The sequence below is a fragment of the Halichoerus grypus genome, chromosome 11 (assembly GCF_964656455.1).
Source record: "Halichoerus grypus chromosome 11, mHalGry1.hap1.1, whole genome shotgun sequence".
Classification (NCBI taxonomy): Eukaryota; Metazoa; Chordata; class Mammalia; order Carnivora; family Phocidae; genus Halichoerus; species Halichoerus grypus.
Genome location: NC_135722.1, coordinates 53946754 through 53968197, shown reverse-complemented (window position 1 = coordinate 53968197; position 21444 = coordinate 53946754). Strand labels below are relative to the sequence as shown.

The 21444-nt window shown below is 53.0% G+C and overlaps 1 protein-coding gene and 1 long non-coding RNA gene across 5 annotated transcripts in view; one reads left to right on the top strand and one right to left on the bottom strand.

The window, feature by feature from the left end:
- The first annotated feature begins 7008 nt into the window (after positions 1 to 7008).
- On the top strand, positions 7009 to 8092 carry LOC118529832 (uncharacterized). Its single transcript, XR_013442473.1, has 3 exons — positions 7009 to 7442; positions 7554 to 7693; positions 7974 to 8092. It is a non-coding gene; the product is annotated as an uncharacterized LOC118529832 (long non-coding RNA).
- The window catches only part of SLCO2B1 (solute carrier organic anion transporter family member 2B1), a 46626-nt gene continuing 33108 nt past the window's right edge, over positions 7927 to 21444 (bottom strand). For all 4 annotated transcript variants that reach the window (XM_036082800.2, XM_078058554.1, XM_078058556.1 and 1 more), the window contains 6 exons: positions 20596 to 20953; positions 17720 to 17885; positions 12954 to 13117; positions 11311 to 11375; positions 10859 to 10979; positions 7927 to 9831 (listed from right to left, as the gene is read on the bottom strand). In XM_036082800.2, the coding sequence (XP_035938693.2) occupies positions 9651 to 9831; positions 10859 to 10979; positions 11311 to 11375; positions 12954 to 13117; positions 17720 to 17885; positions 20596 to 20953 (1055 nt within the window). In that variant the 3' untranslated portion in view covers positions 7927 to 9650. The remainder of the gene's footprint in view (positions 9832 to 10858; positions 10980 to 11310; positions 11376 to 12953; positions 13118 to 17719; positions 17886 to 20595; positions 20954 to 21444) is intronic.

Sequence of the window (21444 nt, the reverse complement as noted above, 5' to 3'; positions counted from 1 at the left end):
TTGAGAAACGAGGAAATTCATCACGCAGAGGCTAAGGGAGTTCGAGAGCTTGGCTTCCGAGGGCTCTGAGAACTCTAATGGGTTGGGCGCTGTCCAAGGTGCTGACATCTTCACTTACTGCTCTGAGTTGCTGGGAGGAGCTGGGAGGGGACCACTCTGGGCAGAGGCAGGGCAGCTTTTAGGAGATGGCCCAGGATACAGCAAGGAAAGGTCTGGACATGTTGGGGAGAGGCTTGAGTTCCTATTCTCCCTTCTGAATCTTCCCTTTTCCATTCATTTGTTTATCTTCTTTAGGGAAAATATCCCTTCTTATGGCCAGAGCCCTCGGCTGAGATTGAAGAAACAGAACAGAAGGAAAAGCCCTAGACCCTTTGCTTTCAGGGAGATGGACCCCAGTATGAGGGTGGAAGCCCAGTTCTTGGCCTTGGGGACTTCCCCATCGTAAAGGGAGATGTGACTTCTGCTTTTATTAAATCCTCAGTCCAGTGATAGAGTCATGAACTGCATTTGAGGATTTGTTAATCCGGCAGAGGAATGTCACTCTGTCTTTAACTCAAGTATGCTTTAAGGGAGGCATGGCCCATGTCTAAATGGAGCCTCCAGTCTGATGGGGAAGACATGGTCTTCCTCTGAAAAAAATCTGTCTGGCTAAGGAGACATGTTCTTGATTTACGGGGAAACCTCAATTATAATCAGGGAGACAAGATGGACAGATAAGTTAAAATGTGCACAATAACCAACCAAAGGGCTCAGATCTCCATGCTCATGATTGAGGTTATTCGCCCTAGATATTTTTTTTAAAGATTTTATTTATTTATCTGACAGAGAGACAGCAAGAGAGGGAACACAAGCAGGGGAGTGGGAGAGGAAGAAGCAGGCTTCCCGCTGAGCAGAGAGCCCGATGTGAGGCTCGATCCCAGGACCCTGGGATCATGACCTGAGCCGAAGGCAGATGCTTAACGACTGAGCCACCCAGGCGCCCCTCGCCCTAGATATTGTTAATCAAGGAAAATTTTCTGGTAGAGGTGAACTTGAACTGAGCTTAAAGGAAAACAAGAGACTTTGGTCCCTAGATCTTAGGCCTCCTGAGAATCATGACCGTGCCTTCTCATTCCCTATATCCCCTTTGGAGTAAGTACAAGCCCAGGCACAGAGAAGGTCCTTGTTCAATGAATAATCACCAGTAGATAGAGAGTGAATGTACCTACTTGATGTTTGGGGACATAGCAGAGTGGGGATGGTGTAGAGATCAAGGAGGAGGGTTAGTTGGAATGGAGAGCCTGAGGCTGGGGTGGGGGGATAGCAGTGGAGTGATAAGATGGGCAGAGGGAGTAGCCTAATGTATGTCCAGGCCACTGAAGTACAGCATTTGGAACAACTCCCTCGTGTTTCTGGAACTGGTGAGAGATACTTTATTGAATCTTGGATTGTTAAAGCTAGAGACTATTAAGTTACAAAATCATAGACTGCTCAGCTTCTAGAGCCACACAACCATGGATAGTTAGACTATTAAAAGCATAGCATCTTAGCAGGGCAGAACACAGTGTGTTAAAATTATAGAACTGTAGAATACTAGAGCCAAAGAGCCAAAAGTCCATATTAGAGAATCTTAAAATCCAAGAATCTGAATGTCAAAAGGGAAAAGAAATCCTAGTTTATTGACTCCCACTATTTGTATCAATTATGGTGCCAGGAGTATTCAAGCATATTATTCCATTTAATTTCTTCCACAATGTTTAGGCCATTTAGTCCCATCTCTACTCAGTGGAGTACTTCTGTCAAAGGCTTATCAAACAAAAGCTTGCATGAGCTTCATGACAGGGGAGTCATTACCTCTGTGCATACCTCTACCCCCTGCTGAATGGCAAATAGAAAGTTCTCTCTTATGTAAGCCGCACTCTCTTCCTGTAGTGCCTCCACACCGGTCTGGCTCATGTCCTCTGAGCTACACTGAGTAAGTCTAATCTCCCACTCACATGACAGCTTTTCAGATGGATAAAGACAGTCTTTATTTCTTTCTTCTCTAGGATAAGCTGGTTTGTTCATCATGTAGCTAGAAATGGGACAGCAAATCAAAGAATATTTGAGCCGGATAGGCCCTTAGAGGTCATTTTGTCCAGAGACTTCCTTTTACTGCCGGGCAGTACAGCCCTATGGTCGGGAGCCTGGGCTTTAGAGAGAGACGAGCATGAATTCAGAATCCAGAGATCCAGCACTAAGCACTAACTTCGTGTGTAACCTTGGGCAAATTACCTAATATATTGGGCCTCCATCTCTTTATCCATAAAATAAAGAGAATAATAGTTGATGTGAAGATTGGATAAGATAATGCAGAGGAAGCTCTTAGAGGAGTGCTTGGCACACAGTAAGCAGTCAATAAATATTAGCTATAATTATTGGAGGTCCAGAAGGGCAGGTACTTGCTCAAGATCACAGAGCAACTCACAGGCAGAGCTGGGGTTAGACCAAGGACTCCTGCTTCCCAGGGCAAGTCACTTTCCTGTTTACATTTCCACTCTGTCTTCCTTGGGAAAAGGAAATAACTCCAGAGGGAACTGGAATACTTTGCTCATTGAATCAGTTAGATTGCATGTGAGAGTATACCTGATTAAGAGGCTTAATTAAACCTTTTGCTTCTTTAACAAGGAGACCAGAGGAAGGTGGATCCAGGTTTGTCTGGTGACTCAATCATGTCTAACGACCTAGGCTTTTCCCATTTTAAGCTTTGAGAGAGACTCCTCTGCCTCACAAGATGGCTGATGTGGCACCAAGCACCATGTCTTCCCAAGCAGGAAGAAAGGCCATGGGAGCATAAAGGGTCTTCTCTCATGCCACTGTCTTATCCAGGAGGGGATCTTTCCAAGCAGACCATCCCCTTATATCTCATTGACCAAAATGAGGTCACATGTCCACTCTCAGACCACTTGCTGGTGAAGATGAAGGTGTTTCCATGAATGGTTTGGATTATCCCTGTGGCTAGGCACATTGCTACTGGAACAAGGAAGAGGGACTTGGCTGTGGGAAGGCAACCAGTAGTGCTTGCCATACTTACTCTGTCTCCTCTCTGGATTGGCCTCCCCTGGCGTCTTCACGTCTGCCAGGGAGCCTGCCCTGGTTTCCACCCGTGTCCAGCACACCCTCTTCTACCATGTAATTGAGCATCACCCAATTCAAGTCTACTTTGCCAAGCTCTCTCATCTTTCCATGTTCAGATCTTGTCCCAGACAGTCTATGAGCACTGGGAGAATAATAGCAGCTACTAATGAATAAGTACCTATTGTGTTCCAGCCACTACTCTGGCCACTTGTAACCAGCTTCCAAATGGCTTCCAATGATCCATATCTCCTGGTATTCACACCCTTTTGTGTTCCCCTCCCACATTATACCGGGGTTAGTCTGTGTGACCAATAGAATGTGGCAAAAGTTATGGTATATCACTTCCAAGATTACATTATAAAAGACGCCATGGCTTCCATCTTGGCAGCACACATCCTCTTCCGTGGATCATTCATCGTAGGGGAAGTTAGACACCATGGCAAGAGTGCCCTTATGGAGAAGCTTGCATAAAAATTAAACCCTTTGACTACCTGCTAGCAAAGAACAGAGGCCTGACAACAACCACAGAGTGAGCCTGGAAGTGGATCCCAGTTGAGCCTTCTGATGACTGTGGCCCTGGCTGACACCTGAATGCAACCTCATGAGAGGTCGTGAGCCACAATCTCCCAGTTAATCCACGTCTGGGTTCTCGATCCTCAGAAAATTGTGTGACATAATAAACGTGTTGTTTTCAGCTGCTAAGTTTTGGGGTAGTTTGTTACTCAGCAGTAGTTAACTACCATAGCGCTATATTGTCACATTAAATCCTCACAACATCCCTGAAAGGTGGAGTTTGTTTCTCCCGTTTTGAGGATGAGAAAACTGATGCTGAGATGAGGGCAGTGACTTTTCACACCTGGAAAGTGGTGGAGCTGGGATTTGCCCTCATGTCTATTGGATTCCAGAGCAGAGGGAACCTGGTTCTGTTTTCTCAGCTAGAATGTCTGCAGGATGAAGGTTGAGGAACTGGGAATGGGAGGAGGCAGTCTCTTTCTCTGATGTGTTTTCTCTCCTTTTTTTCATTCCAGCCGCATTAGTTAGCAGCCACTACATCATCTAGTGTGTATATGTGATTCTGGGACAAGAAGTTGTATCAGAAAAAACAGCAGAGTTTTGAGAAGCTTTTGAGTGACCTTGGATAAATTCCTGCACTTTTCTGGGCCGTGGTTTCTTTGTCCACTATGGGGAATAAAATCCTCCTTCCATATGCATCACCAGGAAACCTGGAAGATCAGGTGTGAGGGGATTTTGTAAAATGCGAAGTGTCGTGATTACGGAAAGGTCTGCTTTGAGTATGGAGCACCCCTGACCCAGGGCTCTCAGTCTGTAGGGGAGGCAGCCCCACACAGTGACCTCTGCACAAGTGGCAAGTGCTCCCTCTTCTCTCCCACCTGAGTCTAGCTTCAAGAGACAGAGAATACGGAGAGAAATTGAAGGCCCCGCCCACTTCTTCAGCCTCATCCCTCACCATGACCTCTCTGTTAGGCCACACTGCAGCCCGGCTGAACTAGTGGAAATTCCCCAAGCCTGCCTGGAGCTTTCTGTATGCTGACACTTTATCTGTGCCATTTCTTCTCCCTGGACACCCTTCCTAACTTCTCCACCTGGTGTGTTCCTACTCATCTGTCAAGACTCAGCTTAGATGCCCCCACTTCTAGGATGCCTCTCTTGACCTGGTTCAAAGCCTCCTACTTCTCCCCTTGATTAGTGCACCAGCCTCCTGCCTGAGCTCTTGGCCTCCAGCTTCCTTTTTCCACTCAAAGCCCCCATGGTGCAGCCAGCAACCTTTCTAAAACACAAATCTTGTCCTGTCACTCCCTGCTTAAAATAACCAGTCAATGGAATAATCCATCAATCAATGCTTCAAGGGCTTCTTGCCCTCAGGAAGATATCCAAAGCCTTCAGCTGGAACCCAAGGCTTGGTCCCCGCTGGTGTCTCCAGCCTCAGCTCTCCAGTCTGATTGCCCTGCATACACGGTACACCCCTGCCACATTGTTCTTGTGTCATATCTCAGACGCACCTTACTCTCTCATGCCTCCCTGTCTTTGCTCATCCTGATGTTTCTCATGCCCATTCCCGTCTTCTCTACCTGGGGACTTCCTGCCTAATCTAAGCCAGCTCTGATTTAACCTCTTCTGGAAGCCTTTCCTGGTGGCCCCAGGAAGAGTTCATGGCTTCCTCTTCTTCCGTCTCCTATTTGACGAGTCATGCTTTTGTTACCGTTTGTCAGTTTGTCAGCTTACAGTGGGAGTTTGCTGTATCTGACCCTGGCTGTGTCCCCAGCAGTGCCGCTGCCGGGGCACAGAGCAGCCATGTGGGATTTGTTGGTTGGTTGGTTGGTTGGTTGGTTGGTTGAATGAGTGAATGGTGGATGAATCCAGCCTTGAACCATCACTTCTTGGCTGGCCCCAGAACTGCTGTTTCCTAGGGTAAACCCATTTTATAGCAAAAGGGGAAGCAGAGGAAGGGACTGCTCTGGAAGGGAGAAAGAAAATCAATAAAAATGTAAATCTAGTTGAGAAAAGCTGTCCCAGCCTGGCTGTGGAGAGAGATAAGACTGGGCAGGCTGAGCCCTGGCTGACAGTGGAAGGGAGATTAGGGGACAAGCAGAACTACAGCCAGGGCAGCAAAGGGAGTGTCTCCCCTCAGTGGTGCCTCCTCCCCCTGTCTTCACCCCCGATCCCACCTCCATGCTCTATGGGCTCCTTAAATTCTTTCAGGGACAGGGGAAGTAAACTTACAAATACTGGTCATCTGGTGCACTGCCTGTGAGCGAGTATGTTATTTGGTCTTCACAACTTTTGGGAGACAGGAGATAGGAATGATCAGCCTTACCATACAAGTGAAGAAACAGATTCAGAGAAGTAAATCACTTATTCAGGGTCACATTGTGAGTAAGTGGCAGTCAGGATTTGAACCCAAATTTCACTGACTCTAAACTTCTGGTCTTTTCACTCCACTCCACTGGAGGTCTACAGCCAGACTTCGGATGGTCCCCAACCTCTGAAATCAGAGGCACAGGTGTTTATACGATGGTGTGTGATTTTAATGGAGATACATCTTTTATCATTCTCTAAGGTGGTTGTCATCCACTCTCCATTACCTGTGCCAGGCTGTCTCCCTAGAGGTGGTGGCCTTTTGAGTTGAGTCTGGAAGATTGAGTAGGACTTCATGAAGTGGGATGGAGAGGCAAGCAGTGGGGTGGGGATGAAGAAGTCCTGTTAGGTGGAGGGAAGAGCACACATTGGGGCCTGTTAAGGGGAAAGGATTCAACAGGGCCAAAGAATGGCGAAGGTGCTGTGGGCTCTTGCTCTTCATTTATTTGCACTCTAGTCATGGCACCTGGCTCCCGGCTCTGGAGAAGCATCTCCCTGCTGCAACTTTCTAGCATGGGTCTATGGGCCAAAGGGCTTCTGAGCGAGGCATCAGGATGTTCATTCTGGTTCCAGGAGAAACTGCTGGATTTTACTACCAGTCAACTCTAGCATGGAGACAATGCCTTTCTCCCAGCTTCCGGATGCAGGGTGAGAAGAAAGAGCTCATAAAGGCAATTGCTTATGGCTCCTCCTTGGCCAGAGGCCATAAGAGGGCTGTTCCCTGGACTCCCTTGGTCCCTGGGAATCCCTCCAGCCCTGACCTGCTCCACCCCTGGCTCTCAGCCCTGTGGCTCTCTTGTGATGACTCCTGGAGTCTCCTCACCCTGACCAGCCTGGGAGGTTTTAAGCAGAAGGACCTCACTTTCTCCTTCAAATCTCAGCTCAACCCAGAGGCGGACTCAGCATGAAGCTAATGCAGTTTGAGTATCATCGTTCTCTCCTCAGGCCCAAGGAAGGGCCTCTGCAATGTGTTCAGGTTGTGTGTTCTTGGGAAATTTGCAAAGGTAAGGTACTTTAACCACAAGTAGTTAAGATTGCTAGTTCTTCCTACTCCAGCTACTTGTGTCCCAGTTTTTCTTTATGTGAGGTGGTTGGAGGGGCCATGGGCATTTCTGGGATCTGGCTAAGGGGCAGTTGAATTGGGGATCAACTTAATTTGGGTTCATTGGGATATATTTATATGGTTCTCAGTCACCTCTGTATTTGATAACTTATTGCTAGCCACCTGCATGTAGAGAATGGCCTCTAGGAATCTTCTTACCCACTGTCCAACTCACTTGGCATTGTGACATCAAGGTGTCATATCCAGAGGTCATCTTGTGACATCTATGTGTTTTATGTGGCCTGGCCCTGGAAGTACATGGGCAATAGAAGGAAAACAGGTTTGCAATGACGGAACCAGAAGCTAGGCTGCAGGAAATCCTGCCAGTCTTCAGGGAGAAGAATGTATTTTAGACATGTGCACAACGGTTAGTAAAAAAAAATATGCTCTTTTTCTGAATTGTGTGATGTATTTGCTTTGACTTTTCTCATTCTAGGTACTCACTTTCTTACCTAATTTTGTGCTCTTTTTCTTAAAGAGGGCTCCCCAAAGTGTATAAGCTTCAGTTCCCACAAAACCCTGGCTCCACCATTTATGTTCTTGTATGATTTTGGGCAAGTTGCTTATTCGTTCTGAACTGTTTCCTCTTCTGTAAAATGTGAATGACAATTTGAACAGGTGAGGACTCGGAAAGCTTCATGACCTTATTCCATTTCTGAAACCATTACTAGAGGAAGTAACCCAGTCAAATGAAAATTAGACCAGAATATACAGATGGGGAAAGATGTTATATGCAAGAAGTAACAGTGAGCAATGAATCCAGTAAAACTTAAATCTAAATAACTGGAAATAATGTGGTTGCTGCGAACTCTAATGCACTTTGTAAGAAAGGAATTTTGTAATATAAGAGACATGATGCAAGAACAAATTTAATAATAAGCTGTGTCTATAATTCCAGATTATTTCTGCAAAACCTGGGGAACAGGAGGGAAGGAGAAGGAATATACACACGTGAATGGCCTCATCTTGTTGGAAGAAACCTTGAAATTCTTGGCATTGATAAATACAGGCTCAGATATTTATTAAACATTTAAGGTATCAACCAGTAGAATCAAAATGGGAGTTCGAATTTCTGTACCTTCTTCTTCCTCTTCTTTCGCGTGGGAGAGCCTCAAAGTCCTGCCACAGGAGCTGTTCGGAGGGCCAGAGCCACACGTGTCCCCACTGCCCCCCGCTTGCCCCCCAGCTTCTCCCCTGCCTCCAGCACAGGGCTGGACACAGGGCTTGGGAAGCCGCTGCTGACAGCTGTCTCCTGCCGCCCAAGCAGATCTCAGTCAGGTCACGTCAGGTGGCAACAGAATGGGCTGGAGTAGATGAGGAAACTCTCTCCCCTTCCCGGGGTTGGCGGGGGGGGGGGGGGGGGGGGAGGGGCACGGGGGATAACCAGGCTGGAGAAGACCAGCCATAGAACAAGACAAGGCCCACTGAAGGACCAGGTGGTTCAGATCCAAGCATTCCACAGACCCACTCCTTACACACAGCGGACATTATAGGCCTTGGCCTTACAAAGAACAGGTCCTTACACCAACTCAGGCATCACACAGAACCAGACGTTGCCCCCAAAACGTGGTTATCGCAGAACCAGACGTTATCTACGGAGCGCTAGGCGGCACGGATTCAGGCACCGGGAAGGAAATGGTGAGATTTGGATTTTCGTCAACAAGGGTCACAGTGATTTTGGTGGGCCCTGGCCAAATGTGTGAAGTTATGGTGGCGTAAGTACCAGTGAATGTGTGCTGAGTGTGTTTGGTCTCTGAAGTCAGAAAACGCCCAAGTGTGGGGCCTGAATCTCCCTCCTCACTGGAGCCCCTAAGGCAGAGACCAGGCCTCGCCTAGACTGTGGCTCCCTGAGGGCAAGGACTGGACTTTCCTGAGTCTACAGAGTGATCCTCCCACCTCAGCTAAGTGCCCCAGGGGCCCTCACGCCAAGTTTGCTGAAGGCCCTGGCCCACCTGAATGTTCTGTGAGGCCAGCTTCCTCCCCAGTGGGCCCACCCCAGAGCTCAGGGCTCTGCCTCCAGGGGGCGCCAAATGGATATTTCTTGACAGGCTGTCCTGGCCCCACCTCCAGGCTGAGTGGGGCTGGGGAGGAGACCTGAGTCCATCCTGACCACACAGATGGTCATAGCCAGAAGGGGCCTACAAGCCCCCAGGTCCACTTCCACCTGTCAGAGATGGTGCCTGAGGCCCAGAGAGGGTAGGGTGCTCCAGGTGAGTGCCAGAGCTGGGCTAGGACTAGGTGTGTAAGGCAGCCTGGCCTACTATTGTCTACTTCTCTATTCTAGGGCCTGGGGGAGAGATACACAGTCCTTCCACCAGGAAAGCCTGGTTTCAGGTCAGCCCGTGTGGCTGGGGGAGCAAGGGGGAAGGCCACCGTGCTTTAGACGTGGCCAACACACCAAACCCCTAGACAACTCTTTGGTTCAGATGAGTAACAGAGGCCCAGAGAGGGTCAGTGACTTGCCCGAAGTCACAGAGCAAGTTAGCAGAGAAGCCAGAATTGGAAAACAGGGTTCCTGACACCCAAGATTGGACGAAGGGTCCAGAGGAGGTACTCCTGCCCCTCTGGGGCCAGCTCACACTCTGGATTCCTCAGGCTTCTTTCCTGGCCCCGACGCCAACAGCTGCTGCTGTAGGCCAGATGGGGAGACGGTCACCTGGGTCCCCTCCTCTTTGTCTTGCTGCCTTAGGATGACCAAAATCAAGGCAAAGCAGGCCAGGGAGCCCGTCTTGAAGAAGAACTGGAGGCCAATGAACCTGGAAAAGACCAAGGGACCCGTGAACTTGGGACCTCCCTGTCCAGGGCCTGGGGGTCGGCCATCATCACCCATTGTGTGGTCAGAGACACTGAAGCCTGGCAGTGGGGGGAAGAGGCCTCCAGCCCCAGGGCAGTGGACCCTATCACCATGGCCTTGGTTGGGGAGACAGGGAGGCCCCTGGAGTTGACCCCTGTGGGGGTCCTTCCCTGACAGAGGGGGAGAGGCTCTGCAGAAGCCTGGGCATCCTCCCTGCCCTGTCCCCGGCCAGCTTGTAGCCTGGGCCAGCCCTGCCTCTCTCTGGCTGTCCCAAGGGCTCAGGGGGCCTGACAGGTGCAACTTTAGATCACCCTACCTGCCACAAGGATTCCCTCTCCCCCGTTTGCCTAACTCACCAAGGCTCTTACTTGATTTTTTTTCCTCTAGGAAGGGCCCTGGTCATTCCTGGCCCTCCTCAGAGCTGGCAGGGACCAGCTCCCTGCTCCCAGCCCTGTTAGCAAGTCCCCTCCAACCCCCTATCCCATCCCAGCAGCCTCTCGGCCTTCAGGTTCCTTTGGGCTCCCCATTGCACAGATGGGAAGACTCAGTTCCAGAAAAGGCAGGTCTCCCAATGAGAGACAGAGCTGGGCTGGATCCCAGGCCTCCTGTGCCCTAGATAGGCCTTCTCCCAACCCCACTTCAACTCCTTGTCTCTCTCACAGCTGGGCTGCTCCCCTGATTCTCCCCACACTCAACCACAATGACACGTTTCCTGCACAGACCATGGTTAGACCACTTGGGTTCAAGGCCCAGCTTTGCCAGTTATCAGCTGTGTGACGCTGGGCTGCTTTAACTCTTTCTTCATCCGTAAGAGTGGGGGACAGTAGCTAGCTCATAGGACTGGTGAGCTCAGTGCAGGAATAGCACCTGCTGCTTAGCAGCAGGGTATAAATGGGCCTCTCGTCCCTGCTGCTGTCCTACCTGGGACCCCGGAGTTATTTCCATCAGCCTTCCCACAGGGCCCTGGCAGTCCCCACCCCAGGTCTCACCGGTTTCGGAGCAGGTCGTGGTCATAGTAGCGGCAGACGGCCCGACGCCCACAGCTCTGGGCCCAGTGCACGCAGGTCGTGTCGATGGCGCTGCCGTGGAACACCGGGCTGGGCATCCAGGCTGCAGGAGGAGGTGGTCAGGGGACAACGGGGCCCGGCGTTTCTGCATTACCCGCCCCCCTGCTCCCTGGCAGACACAACCCCCCAGGGCCACTGGGGCCTCTTGTCCCATAAGTCTCTGGCCCTCAAGCCCAGCCCTCACCCTGGTGTGGGATGCTGCCTCGTGGAGGGCTCTTCCGCTGTTTGCATACGCACCTCCAGGGTCCCAGGTCCCATCTGTTGCCTGGGGCTCAGGAACCCTAAGGTCAGGAACTGGGTCCCGCTCATCCCTGTGCCCCCAGGCCTGGCACACAGTGGGTGTCTGAACTAAGGGTCCCAGGAAGGTTCTTTACCCAAAACTCTCAGGAGCATAAACTGGATTCCCACGGCTAGAGTCTTGTCTTCTTTCTTCACTCCCCTAATAAGTAGAAACACGGCGACATGAGAATTGAGAGGGTCCCAGCCCCCCAGTGGCTCTCACCATCCCCTTCTCTCTCACCACCCAGGGCCAGCCTCCCCCGGTCTGAGGGTCCTGTGCGTTGCGGTGGGGGTGGGCTCAGGCTCCCCACTCCATTTCCCTTCAACCTGTGGAGCCCAGCCCCCACATTCCAGGCACTCCCACTAGCTATCAGGACCCTGTGCTGGCCTCCCTGTGTTCCTGCTCACAGACACCCCCCACCCTCTCTCCCCAGCCCTGGGCCCACCAAGTTCCTCCTCCTTCCTCCTACACTCGGCAAAACCTGAAACTCGGTAGCCAGACCTGCCTTCTAACTTCCCCAAATGCTGTGAGGCCCCAGCCTAGGAATACCAGCAGCTAGTGTTTACAGAGTGCTTACTACGGGCTCTGTCATTCTATACTGCAGCCCCTACCTCACCCCTCATGAGGTAGGTTATACCATTAGCCCATTTAACAGATAAGGAGACTGATGAATGTTCAGACAGGTTAAGTGACTCGGCTAAGATCCCAGAGCGCGTGGGTGTAGCGGGTGGGTGTCAAGAGTCAGAATCTGCAGCCCACTGCCTGCATTAACTCCTCTTACATGGCCTGCCTGCCGGGACATCGGAGTCCTCTACCTTCTCTCTGGTGGCCAGCCTGTTTTATAGATCTATGTGTCTTCTTGTATTTGTGAGGGGTGCCATCCCCCTTTTAATTTTCCAAAAAACAGAGAATAAAAATAATCCCAGGGACGCCTAGGTGGCTCAGTCGGCTAAGCGTCTGCCTTCGGCTCAGGTCATGATCCCAGGGTCCCGGGATCCAGCTCTGAGTCAGGCTGCCTGCTCAGTGGGGAGTCTGCTTCTCCCTTTACCTGCTCCTTCTCTCTCTCTCTCAAATAAGTAAGTAAATAAATAAAAGTCGAAAAAAAAAAAAGTGGTTTAAAAAAATAATCCCAGCACAATGAAAACTTGGAATTATCCTGCTCTGAGGTCCCAATTCCAGCCCCCAACCTAGGCATGCTGACTTCGGCCTCAGGTAACAATTTGTCAGTCCCAGCAGGCACCCTCAGGACAATGGGCTGGGTCCACAGTGGACACATAAGTGCTCACTGACTTGAAGAGTCATGAACCACACTGATAGGGCTTGGTTTTCTGGATGTTACCTCCTGCCGGCCCACCCACTATGGGCAGGGTGGGGGTGGGCAGTCAGGTGACACTCCACTTGCTCCTCACTGTGACTGGGTGGCCTCTCCCTGGGGCAAGTAGGGGCCCTGCTCGGGGCCCTGGCACCGGTACTACTCTACCCAACACTTGCCACAAGACCTGGGGCTAGCTTCTGAATTTCTCTGAGCCCCAGTTTTCTTATCTATAGATGGGGGGGACTTCACTTTAGTGGGTTGCCGTGGGGATGAAGACAGGTCAGTGAGAGCCTGGTCTGTTACGGGGGGCCCAGGACACCCGAGTGGCCTCCTTCTTCAAACCCCGCCTTCAGGATCCCTTATCCTGCCTGGGTTTAAGGACTTCTTGGTATCCACCGGCTCCGGCCCACGCGTGCTTTCACCTTAAGATGAGTATGAAGGAAGGTGTGTGGGTGAGACTGGCCAGGGCCGCACCCAGGCTGACCAGGAGCATGAAGGGCAGCACCAGGCGGCTGCAGGCTGAGTCGCAGGAGCCCGCCGGCACAGGGCCGCCCCCCACTATGCAGCTGCAGTTGGTGTAGAAAACCTAGAGTGGGAAGGGGGTGGAGAAAAGCCTTCAGGAGCCTCCAAGGGCGAGCAGCTGGCCAAGCGCCTGAGGCCCCTGAAGGCTTGTGAGGGACCCGAGGGCACCAACCAGCGGGGGACAGAGCCGGCTGGAGGCTGGGATTTCTGGCCTCGGACACACATGCTTTCCGCACACGTGGGCTGAGGCTGTGGGGACCGGGAAGCAGAGGACAGGGAGAGGGGCTGGGAGAGCATCACCCCCCACCACACCACACACACTCACACACACTCACATACACACAGCAGGATCACTCTCACACACACCACCGTCCCTCAACACACACCCACACACCTACACACACACAATCATACACAGACATGTGCACACACACTCTCATTCTTTCACCTGGTGAGGTCAGAATGTTCCCAATTCCTGACTGAGCCAGGAATCAAAGTAACCAAGAGTGTTTTGGGCATCTCTCTCATGCTCTCTCTCTCTCTCAAATAAATAAAATCTTAAAAAAAAAAAAAAAAAAAAAAACAATGATAAGAAAAAAAAAAAGGGCGCCTGAGTGGCTCAGTCAGTTAAGCATCTGCCTTCAACTCAGGTCATGATCCCCGGGGTCCTGGGATTCAGTCCCGCATCGGGCTCCCTGCTCAGCAGGGAGTCTGCTTCTCCCTCTGCCCCTCTCCCCTGCTTGTGCCTGCTCTCTCTCTCTCTCTCTCTCACACACACACACACACACACACAAGCGCGCGCTCTCTCTCTCAAGCTCTCTCTCTCTCTCAAATAAATAAATAAAATCTTTAAAAAAAAACTATTTAAGAGTGTTTTGGGGAAGGATAAAAAAAACTATTTAAGAGTATTTTGGGGAAGGAACTCAAGTTTTCCAGCTCGGTTTCCCTCCCTTTCTACTTCACTGAGGTCTTGCAGGGCACTGGGTTGCAGAGGAGACTCTCCAGGAGAGTCAAGCACAGGAGAGAGGGACGCAGGCAGCACCATGGGAACCCGGCTTCAGCAGGTGAGGGGCAAGGAAGGCTTCACCAGAGAGGGGTGCTGGATCTGGGTCTTGAGGAATGAATAGGAGCTTGCCAAGAGGAAAACTGAAATGAGGAGAGGGAAGGTCAGATGTAAAATCCCACGAAAGTGGCATGAAAGAGTGCAGCAAATCTTTGCCTGGAGCGGAGGGCAGAGGGGAGGCGGGGAAGCACTCGAGGGCTGCCCCGGGATGGCGTTGTGAAGAGTTTGGGACACTGAAGAGGAACCTGGACTGCTGTTTCCAGAAACACAGTGGACCGGGGCCCTGCCAATCATCCTGCTGACAACACAATGCTGGATAAAGTATTGAAAACATTGTCCTGAGGGCACCCATGTGCCGGCAGAAACGGAAAACTGCTCAGAGAGGCTGGAACCCAGCGAGGTGAGCAGGGTCCTGAAGCGAGCTTTGGCTGCAGCATGTTTGCAGAACCTTCACCAGGAGTATAGCTTTCTGAGGTCTGGGAGCTCCAGGGCCGGAGGACAAAGCCTAGCCCTCCCTCCTGCCAGAGTGAAGTCCAATAGGAGACCCCCCAAAAAACTGGGACCCCTCCAGAGGCTGAAGTATGTGAAAAGCTGACCCCTTTTCAAACTGCAAGGGATGGCCCCCAGGCTGGCTCAGGGGCGTGTTTGATTGCAGCCCGCATTCCCACCCCCACATGGCCTGGAAAACTTCCAGCCTAGGATTCTTTCAGCAGTGGTCTCCACCGCCCATGCCTCACAGAAGCTAAGAAAGCCAGGAAGCCTAGGCTTTTCTTCCCCACAGAACAGAGTTTCTGACCAGTGTGTCCCAGGAGCCTCGGCCTCTGCTGGGAGACAGGCGTGCAGGGCTGGGTGCCATCAGCCCTCAGGGTGGTCTGCTCGGCGTGGGGCAGCCTCACACACTTCCCACTGTGGAAAGGGTTGGGAGGCCCTGAGGAGGACTGTGGGAGCCTTGGGAGGAATTTAAGCTCCGGAGGGATGACAGCTGACGGCACCAAAGCCGCTGGGGCTCCTGCAAGAGGACAGGCCAGGCAGGGGAGGCCGGCCAAGAGGCCCACTGTGGAGAGAGCGGTGGGAGGGGGAGGAGGATGGAGAACAGGGTTTGATTTGAGAGATACTTAGGATGTAGAATTAGGGCAAAGTGAGAGAGCACGAGATCGGGGATTCCGGCTGGGGTAACTGGGCGCTCTTTCCATCGCCCGCAGGGTGCCCGTGCGTGGTCAGGCTGCCACAGGCGTGCGACCTGCTGAGCACACGCCATCTGGACCTTTGCCCCCAGGCTGAGCAACCCACTGAGGTGGAGGTACAATGGAGGGACAGGTAAGGGGAGAAATATGCCAGGCAAGGTGGCTAGAAGAGAAAGACCCACCCTCATGCCTTTTCTGAATGGCCGAAGATGGCTGGGACGGACACAAAGCTGGAGGCCTTCCTCTTGGGGTTTTCCCAGCTCTCATTCACATCCATCTAACTCTGGCAGCAAGTTCTTCTTACGGATGACTCCGATCTCTCCAGCTGCCTCTGATTCTCACTCCCCCGGGGGGTTCAGCCTCACCCCGAGCCTCAGATCCCCCCAACCGCCCACCTCTCCTCATCTTTCCCCTGGCCATCTACTCCTTCATCCACGGTCACTGAGTGCAGTGGTGCTGGCCGCTGGCGACCCGGCCCTGGGCCCGCGAGCTCGCTCACAGTCAACCTCAGGAGGCAGGCTGGCTGTGAGACTATTCCAGGCCGGAGCTACAGTTCCTGCGTGCTGACCGGGACCCAGGTGCGCCCTCCTCCAAATACCATCCCCAGACACAACCTCTGAGGACGCTCTGGGGAGCGCGCTGGGCTGGGAGGCCAGAGCCCTGGGTTATAACCCCAGCTCTGGCATTAAGACTTTGGGCAACACCTGGGACTTTCCTGAACCTCCCTTTCCCATCTGTATAATGGACACTAATAGGAGTGTGTACTACTGAGTGCTTAAAATTTCCCAGCCACTGTGCCAAGTAGTTTTCATGGGCATTGTCATGTGGCTCTTTACTCACTATTTAATGACGTCACCTGAGGAAAGCATCTAGCACAGTGGCTGGTATACAGTAAGTACTCAATACGATCACCTCTGTCTTATAGACCAGGAAATGGAGGCACAGATGAAATAATTTGCCTGAGGTAACAGAGCCAGGTAGAGGTAGAACAGGGATTCGAACCGGGTGGCCTGGCCTCGGTGCTCAGGGGCCCATATCCACTAAAGCTTACTGTTCCCTGGGGGATCTTGCCCCAGCTGGCAGGGCCTGGGGTCTCCTGGAAGGTCTCAGAGAGATGAAACCAGGCAAAGACAGTGAGCGCTAAGGAGGCACAGAGGCTGGGATTTCGATGACTGCAAGTGCAAACCGTTTGCAGAGCCCAGCTGGTGCCTGCTGGCTTGCAGCCCCGTCAGCCAGGTGCTGTCCTCTGCACCAGCCCGTGGGGCCCAGGTCTCTACCTGGAGGAGCCTTGGGCTTGGATGCAGCTGCCCCGCAGGATGCAAAGGCAGGAGTTCCACATGACCAAGAGGGGGAGCTCTGAAGAAGGGACGCGTTGTGGCCAGCCCGATGCGCACCCCCTGCGCCCCCCCCCCAGCAGGCTCTTCTACAGCCTGGGGGCCTGAGGAAGACAGATATTCTCCTCATTTGTCATTTGGGGGACTGAGGAGAAAGGGGAGGAAGAGTGGCTAGTCTTGGAGACCTGTTGGAGGTTCCCACAGAATGCACTGCGGCTGCCTATTCTGCCTCCTTCCCTGCTTGGAGTTCCTTGAGGGTAGGGCCCCTTGGTTCTGGGTCCTCGGCCCCTGGCACAGGGCCTGGCACAGAGGAGGAGCTCTGTGAAGGTTTGCTGACTGGCTGAATGATTGACTGGGCTCTCTGGGCCAGCCTCCCCACCATTTCCCTGTCTCCTAGCCTGCACTCTGCTCGCCCTCCTCCATACATGGCCTCAAGTATTATCAGACACAGATCTGACCCTGTCACCAGCCCATCCAATGCTCCCCATTGCTCTCTTGGTAAAGGCCTTGAATGCCCTTCTTTGCCTGAGCCTCACTTTCCCTCTTGGAAACGTTCTGCTTCTGCTCCCACAAGTTCTTTGCAGTTTCTTGAAACACTGTGCATGTGGGTGCAGACTCTGCTTCTGCGGTTCCCCCTGCTTGGAAAGCCCTTTCCTGGTTTGCTCACTCATCCTTGATGATCCAGCACAAATGCCACATCCCAGGAAGCCTTCTAGTACCCTCCCAGGCTGGATGCACCTTCTTCCATCTTTGTCTGTACTTGTGGGGACCATTTCTCCTGCCTATCACCACCCCTGGAGTTCCTTGTTTCCTTTTGCCTCTCCCCTGCACAGACAGCTGGAGCCAGATCGGGCTCACCCCTGTGCTCTGGGGCCTGGCACATGGCTGGGCCCCGACTGGCAATGAAAGTTTACTGCAAGAATCATGTTCTACATCGGCCAACGGAAGGAGACAGACCAACCAACAGATAGAGAGAAGAGCCACAGAATGAGAATGTGCAAAGATGGAGAGCGTGATGGATGCACAAAGACAGGGAGGGGCAGAGCCCAGGGGAGGCAGAGGGAACAATCAGAGGCCTGACCCACCTGACTTTTGTCCAGAGCTTCCTGGACCAGCCAGCCTGTGCAGCCTGCCTGGCAGGGTGTGAGGTATTCAACATGGGTTCTGGGGTCACAGACAGGGTTAAAGTCGTCCAATGGGCAGGAGCAAGGCTCTGTGCAGGCTGGAAACAGGTCCGGTCCAGGCAGGTTGCTGGTGGGAGAGAAGGCGGCAGGGTTAGCCTGGCTTTCCGGCTCTCACACCATAAACTGGGGCCACCTCAGCCCTGAAGCCCAAGGGGCCTTTTTCTTGATGGGCTGGATTGCTTCCTTTTCTTAGAAAATTTGAGTGATGTCTGTTGGACCAGGCAGGACACCTGACCAGCTGTGGGATCACCCACCTGTCCCTGCCTCTCTCAGGACCTCAGTGTCTCTGTCAGCTCTGCTGGGAACCCCCGCCCATGGCCACCCTGCAGTCTCACCGCCTCTCAGCTCCCTGTCACTACTCTGTTCACTGTGGCCACTGCATGACTTAGTCCCGCCAACTCCCTCTGGAGGGCCTGCCCCCAAGTCCCAGGAGCACCCCTACTCTAGTCAGGTGGGAGATCAGAAGAAAGGCTGAGTCCGAGGGGTTAGGTCACCCTCGGTGGGGTGGGGAGGTGGCCCCTGGGACTCAGAGGAGGACCTGACTTCATGGCTCAGAGGGAGAAAACCTGCCAGGGAGCCTACGGCCAGGCTACAAACGAGGAGGGGGCCCCAGTGGGCAGGTGAGGGTCCTGTGGGCTTAGGCTGGGTATGGGCAGAGGCCCAGGCAGTGGGGCAGGTCTGGCCAGCTTAGTGAGATCTCAGTTCCCTGGAGAAGAGGTTCAACTCAACAGGGGACTGGGGAGGTGGGTAGGACAACTGGGTAGCCAGAGTTGGGAAGGGGGCCTCGGGGCAGAAGTAAATACACTCCTTCCCTCAGGAGGGGGTTTCCCTCTGACGGTGGGTGGGGGGAGATCATCTCTTCTTCCTTCCCTGCCAAGCAGGAAAGGGAACGGGCTGGTACTGCCTGAGCTGAGGTGGCACCAGGGGATTCTGCCCAGGGTCAGGCACCCGTCAGGTTGCCCCTGCCAGCAGCAGGAAGGCTGAGTGGATGAGAGTGGGACTCTTCCGCAGCCCCTTGCTCCTGTGGGGAGAGCCCTGGCTCTGCCCCTCCCAGCTAGACAGCCCAGCTGGGCGACTTCACCTCTCTGAGCCTCACTATCCTCATCTGTGAAATGGGCATAATGGTACAACCCATCTCAGAGATGCTGTGAAGGTTCAATGAGACAGAATATGGGAAGAGCTGAGCTGGACGCTGGGTGCGTGGGAGACCTCAGTTCTCGGCAGCTGTCGGTATCACTAGTTGGGCTGAAATATGAGAAAGCCTCCTGAATTTGCTCAGTTGGTCCCAAAAAGCTTCTTCAATGAATTAGAGCCCAAAGCTCAGTGAGTAAATTGCAAGAACAAAGATGAGAACACAGTGAGATGAGATGTCAGAGTCAAGGCGAGAGGCAGAAGAAAAGGGAAATAAGCATGTGTGCTAGGCTGACTTTTCTCCATTTACTTTTTGGAAGAAAAAAAAAGGGGGGGTGCCTGGGAGGCTCAGTCGGTTAAGCAGCCAACTCTTGATTTCGGCTCAGGACATGATCTCAGGGTCCTGGGATCGAGCCCCATGTCAGGCTCTGTGCTCAGCGAGGAATCTGCCAGAGATGCTCTCTCTCCTTCCTCTGCCCCTCCCCACCTCATGCGTTCTCCCTCTCTCTCCCCCCCTCCCTCTCTAAAATAAATAAATAAATCTTTTTAAAAAATAAAAAAATAAAGGCCCTGGCTCACTCCTCAGACCGGGGACTGCAGAGGGTCTGGCTAAAGCTCCACCCGCTGTGCCTAGAACAAGGGCTCTGCAGAGGGGAGGCAGGAGAGTCGCCTTAGTGTCTGGGAGAAGGAGGGACAAGGAAGGAGGGGAAGGGAAAGGATGATGAGGGAGAGGTTGTGATGTGGGGCCTGGGCCAGAGAGAAGAGCTGAGCCTCCGTCACGGTGGGATAGCTGGCATGTGGGTGGAGGGAGGAGATGCCCAGGGAGAGGTGGGAACGGACACAATCGGGGAATTCTAGCTGGGTCTTGGGCCAGCCTAAGCCTGGAGCAGTTCCCAGGCAAAGTGAAGTCATTCTGGAGAAGAGGCAGCGAAGTAACTTCCAGCACCCTCTCGAAATCTGCCCCCAGCGGGAGAGAGCATATGCCTGAGGGTGGGAGGACAGAGAAACGAGAAGGGAGATAGGCATCGGAGGCTTTCCTCTTGGTGCTGCCTCAGATGTGGGAAAAGAACCTTGAGTTTTAGGGTCATGGAACAACAGCATTTTAGCCGCCAGGCTCTAAGAGCCGCAAGTCTTCAAGGCCTCTGGGGGCCAACTCCTTCCTACGGCTTAAGTCCCTTCTGCAGCGTCCATGACAGATGCCTTCCAGCCCTGCTTGCCCCCTCTCTCTACACCCCCGCCCCCGGGGGATGGAGAGTGTGCGGGCTTCCTAGGCAGGCCTTTCCCCTGCCCGGGAGCGAAGCCTTCCTCACGCTGAGCTGGGCCCTGCTCTCTGACGTGGCCTCTGCCTTACCTCGGCCACTCTGGAGATGCCGTCCACACGAGTGACTTTGCCCTGCCTTGGCTTCCACCTCTCCCCAGGCCTGAGCTGTCCCGTCCGTGAAGTTCTATCCTTGCCCCTCTTAGTGACGCCTGACACCTTGACTGGAGACTCAGAGAGAGAAGTCCCACTGCTCTGAAGCCAGGTGGGGAGGGGAGGAGAAGGTGCTGATGGAGAGTGAGCTTTGAGGTAGACGGGCACCCCATTCCCCTGGCCTTGTCCGGGCCCCCTCCCTGACACCACCCCCCCTTGCTTCTTACACACTCACCCAGGCTGGCGGGTGATGCCTGCAATCTGGTGGGTAGAGCAGCCCATGAAGAAGAGGGGCAGGCTGAGAAGTAGGCCGAACAGCGCCCCCAGCAGGCAAAGGGCGCCACAACGCACGGGGCCCAGGTGGAAGCGCTTGACCAGGATGCCCCCGACCACGATGCCCACGATGGCCGATGGGATGCTGAGGCAGCCTATGAGCAGGTTGGCGTAGGACGCTGTGATGGAAAACTGGCGCTCCAGGAACTTGGGCAGGAAGGTGGCCATGCCTGCCACCGTGGACGACATGCACACCTGGGACAGGACCACCAGCAGGAAGATGGGGTGGCGCAGGGTCCGCAGCAGCACCCTGGGGAACACTGTTGGGGTGAGCAGGGAGAAGGTCAGAGTGGGCAGGCCAGCCATGCTTTCGTTTCTGTCCTGTCTTGCCCTGTTCAGTTGAAACTGGCCCATTCCTTCCATGCCGTCTCATTTAATTCTACTGCACCCAATTCTATCCCGTTACGTTTGACTCCTTTCCATTTAATTCTACTCCGCTTTTGAAACTCAGTTTCGTTCCATTCCATTGAATTAGATTGCACGCTATTCAATTGTGCCTCTTTCCATTCGATTCTATCTAAACTTCGATTTCATGAAGTTCTATTCCATACCTCCTATTCCATTCATCTCATCTCATCCCACCTCGTTCCATTTCTTCTGTTCTACTTACTCATCTCATTTTTCCCCACTCAGTCTTTTTCATCCTGTCCTGCTTTAGCTCTTTCCAAGCCAACCCTGGCCTGTGCCTTCCCTCCTGTGTCCCTGGCACGGGAGAGCAGCGCCTCCCCTGATCTTCCATCCCGAGTTTCTA